The sequence below is a fragment of the Dasypus novemcinctus genome, chromosome X, assembly GCF_030445035.2.
Source record: "Dasypus novemcinctus isolate mDasNov1 chromosome X, mDasNov1.1.hap2, whole genome shotgun sequence".
NCBI lineage: Eukaryota > Metazoa > Chordata > Mammalia > Cingulata > Dasypodidae > Dasypus > Dasypus novemcinctus.
Window position 1 is genome coordinate 24,410,221 of NC_080704.1, and position 3,216 is coordinate 24,413,436.

At 66.8% G+C, this 3,216-nt stretch overlaps 1 protein-coding gene across 1 annotated transcript; it reads right to left on the minus strand.

Annotated features, from left to right (window-relative positions):
• Positions 1-371: 371 nt before the first annotated feature.
• Positions 372-2,494, minus strand: KLHL34 (kelch like family member 34). Its single transcript, XM_004450358.3, is given in 3 exon segments — positions 372-1,246; positions 1,248-1,426; positions 1,429-2,494. Coding segments are annotated over 3 exon segments (1,953 nt in total). The 5' UTR covers positions 2,392-2,494; the 3' UTR covers positions 372-435.
• Positions 2,495-3,216: the final 722 nt, after the last annotated feature.

The following is a 3,216-nucleotide window of genomic DNA, read 5'->3' on the forward strand; positions in this document are numbered from 1 at the left end:
CTTCTAGGGTTATTTATTTCAGCCTTTTTACTCCACAATTGTCTGGGTTTTGAATATAACTTCTCCAAGTGTTTGTTTTACCTCCAAGTGTTTGTTTTGCCTTTTTTTTTTTTTTTTTTGGCACAAAAGTAATCACCGTTTAGCACCCTGGGAAACACTTAAGTGTAAGAATGAAAACAGGATCAGACTTTATTTTGGAAAGCCCATCTCTACCTCAGCGTGGGTCTTTCTGGAAATCGCCAGCTCACGGAAGCTGATTCATACATCCTTCTGTTTCTCTCCTCTTGTCTCCCATTCTCAGCTCAAGGGGAAATGTTCCTCTTTGGCCGAGGCCTTGTTTGCCTCTCTAACCTTCAGAAGACACTCTGCTCCCACAGTTCCATTCTTAGGAAAAGCTCATCTGTTCCACCATAAGCCTGGTCAAGTTCGACTGAACTAACCCATTAAGCCCATCACTAAATCTGTCGCCTCTCCAGGTCCTCCCGTCTCCTTCTCGTCCCCACCCTCGGCCAGCTGCAGCACTGCACACTGCAGGTCGCTCCAGGCCCAGGGCAGCGCGCAGCCGATGTCCTCCCAGCGGTCCAGGTCCAGGTCATAGCCCACCACGTTGCGGGTAGGCACCTGGCGCGAGTCGCGCCACTTCTGCCCGCCCAGGAGCAGTGCCGTCTCCTCCACCACTGCCAGCCCATAGCAAAATCGGTCATAAGGCAGCGGCCGCAGCCGAGTCCATTGGTCCGCGCCGGGGTCGTAGCGTTCGATCTCGGAGAAGGGCTCGTAGAGCCCCAGAAAAGCCAACACCGCGCCGCGCAGCGCCGCCATGTGGTGCCCGAAGCGGGCCGTGCCCATGGGCGCCCTCTTGCTCCACTCCCGCTCCCCAGGCCCCAGGGCATACACGTCCCGGAGGCTGTTCACGCCGCCCTCGCCTCGCCCCGCCTTGCCCCCCGAGATGTATACAACGCCGCGGTCCCCGACGACGCCCGCGTGGCCGTGCAGCGCCCGCGGCAGCGCCCCGGCCCCCGTCCAGCGGTCCCGGCGCAGGTCGTACATCTCCACCGAGGCCAGCGCCTCGCCGTCTGCGCCCAGGCCCCCGACAGCCAGGAGCCCCTCGCCCACGGCGCCGCACCAGAAGTGGGCCCGCGCCTCCCGCATGGCGGGCACAGACGTCCAAGCGTGGAAGCGCGGGTCGTAACGGTGCACTTGGGCCGTGACAGCCCGCGGGGCGTCCACCGAGGGAGGGGAGGCGCTGCGAAGGGCTCTCCCCGCCCAGGACGAACAGGAAGTTGCCCGCGACGCACACGCTGTGCGCGAGCAGCGGAGAGGGCAGCCGCGTGAGGCTGCGCCAGCGGTGGTTGTACACATCGAAGGCCACCACGTCCTGGGTCAGCTCCCATTCCTCTACCTCCACCTCCTCCTCCGCCTCCTCCTCTCCTCCTCCTCCTCCTCCTCCTCTGGCTCCGCCACGGCGTCCCGGACCCTGGCTTCCCCTCGCGGGGCCGCGACCTCCTCAGTCACAACCTCCCGCGCCCGGCGCCCCCCGACCAACAGGATGCGGGTTTGGGGGCTCCGCACGCTGGTCTGCTCGCCCTGCTCGAGCGGCTGGCGGGAGGGCGCCCTGTGGTAGTTGAGGGCCTGAATGATGAGGCCTTTGATGAGCGCGGGCAGCGCGAGGCCCGAGCCAGAGTACACGCGCCGCAGCACGTCGGCGGGCACCAGGCCGAAGCGCACGCGCTCCAGCAGCCTGGCGCAGTGAGCCAGGCGCTCGGGCGCGGGCTCCCGCCGCAGCCAGGCCAGCGCCAGCCCCAGCAGCTGGGTCTCGGGCACACGCGCTAGGTCGGGGGCGCCCAACACGGCCCTCAGCGACGTCGGGTTAAGCTCCAGCAGCCCCGCGAGGTCCGCGCCGCGTGCCAGCAGCTCCCGCAAGTGGCGCACGATGCAGCGCTCGGCGGCGCTCAGCGTGTGGGCCAGGCCGAAGCGCGCCGCCACGTTTGCGGCGAAGCAGCAGTTCTCTGGCGCGAGCTGGCGTTCCAGGTAGCGACCGCACAGCCCCAGAGCCTCTGTGACCTGCAGGTAGCTGGCGGCCTCCAGCGTGTCCTCCACAGTGTCCATGGAGAGTGGCAGCCAGGCGGTGTAGATGAAGTCCAGCAGGCGCTGCAGGCCCGCCGCCGACGGCACGTGCAGGTGGATCACGCGCGCCCGCGATTCCCGGGTGTGGCTCTTGAACAGGGCCCTGAAGTAGTCGCTGGAGCATGCCAGGAGCGACCTGTGCGCCGGGAACTCGCTGCCCTCGGTCTCCAGCGTCACGTCGCACAAGAAGCCCTCGGCGCGCAGGGCCTGGTAGCCGGTGAGCAGCGCGCCGCTGTGAGCTTTGCAGTAAGACAGAAAGTAACTCATGATGCCCGGGGCGGGAAGCGGCAGGGCCAGGGTTGGGGACAGCCAGGTGCAGCCGGAGACATCCCGGGGCACGGCGACACCAAGATCCCCGCGCAAGCCGCTGAGCTCCTAGCAGAGGCCCGATTTTGTCTGCTCAGCTTCAAGCCTGGGGCTTGTTGGTCAAGGTCCGCAGATCGCTCCGTGCCCTCATCAGAGCAAATCCGCCCCGGGAACGGTTTCCGCAGCCCCGAGTAGCCGCGGGCGAGGAGAGCACAGAGTTTGGAGTCTTCCGGGGGGGTGCGCGGCTTGGTTTCGGCAGATGCTGAGGCTGCCAGCGCGCTGCCTAAAGCCCCCTCGCCGGCCCGCTCTGGGAAGCCCACACCTGGGTGCCAGAGGCGGCAGTGCGCGCACCATCACCTGGAAGGGCCGAGCTGCGGGTGGACGCGGGGGGAGCGCTGGATCTCCGACGGTCGGGATGCGCAGATGGGGCCGCGGCTCGGGACGACCCGGGAGTGCGGGCGAAGGCTCCGACCTCCCCGGGGGTGGACGAGGAGGACGGGTTTGGGACAACCGCGAGGGCTGGGTACAACTGGCTGCGGGGCGGGGAGGGGTGGCGGGGAGCTTGTACCCAGCGGTGGATCAAATCAAAGCCTGGGGGATTAGGGAAGGGGGGCCGCGGGTCAGGCCGGCGGGTCGGAGGAGTGATTGGACGCTGCACATAACATGCCTGTAGCTCACAGCGACAGGAATAGCGCACGGCCTCGGCCTCCCCGGCGCGCCCCGCCCCGCGCCCCGGCTACTGGCCGCCAACCGAGGGCCGTGGCGCGGGAGGACGTGACCCGGGCC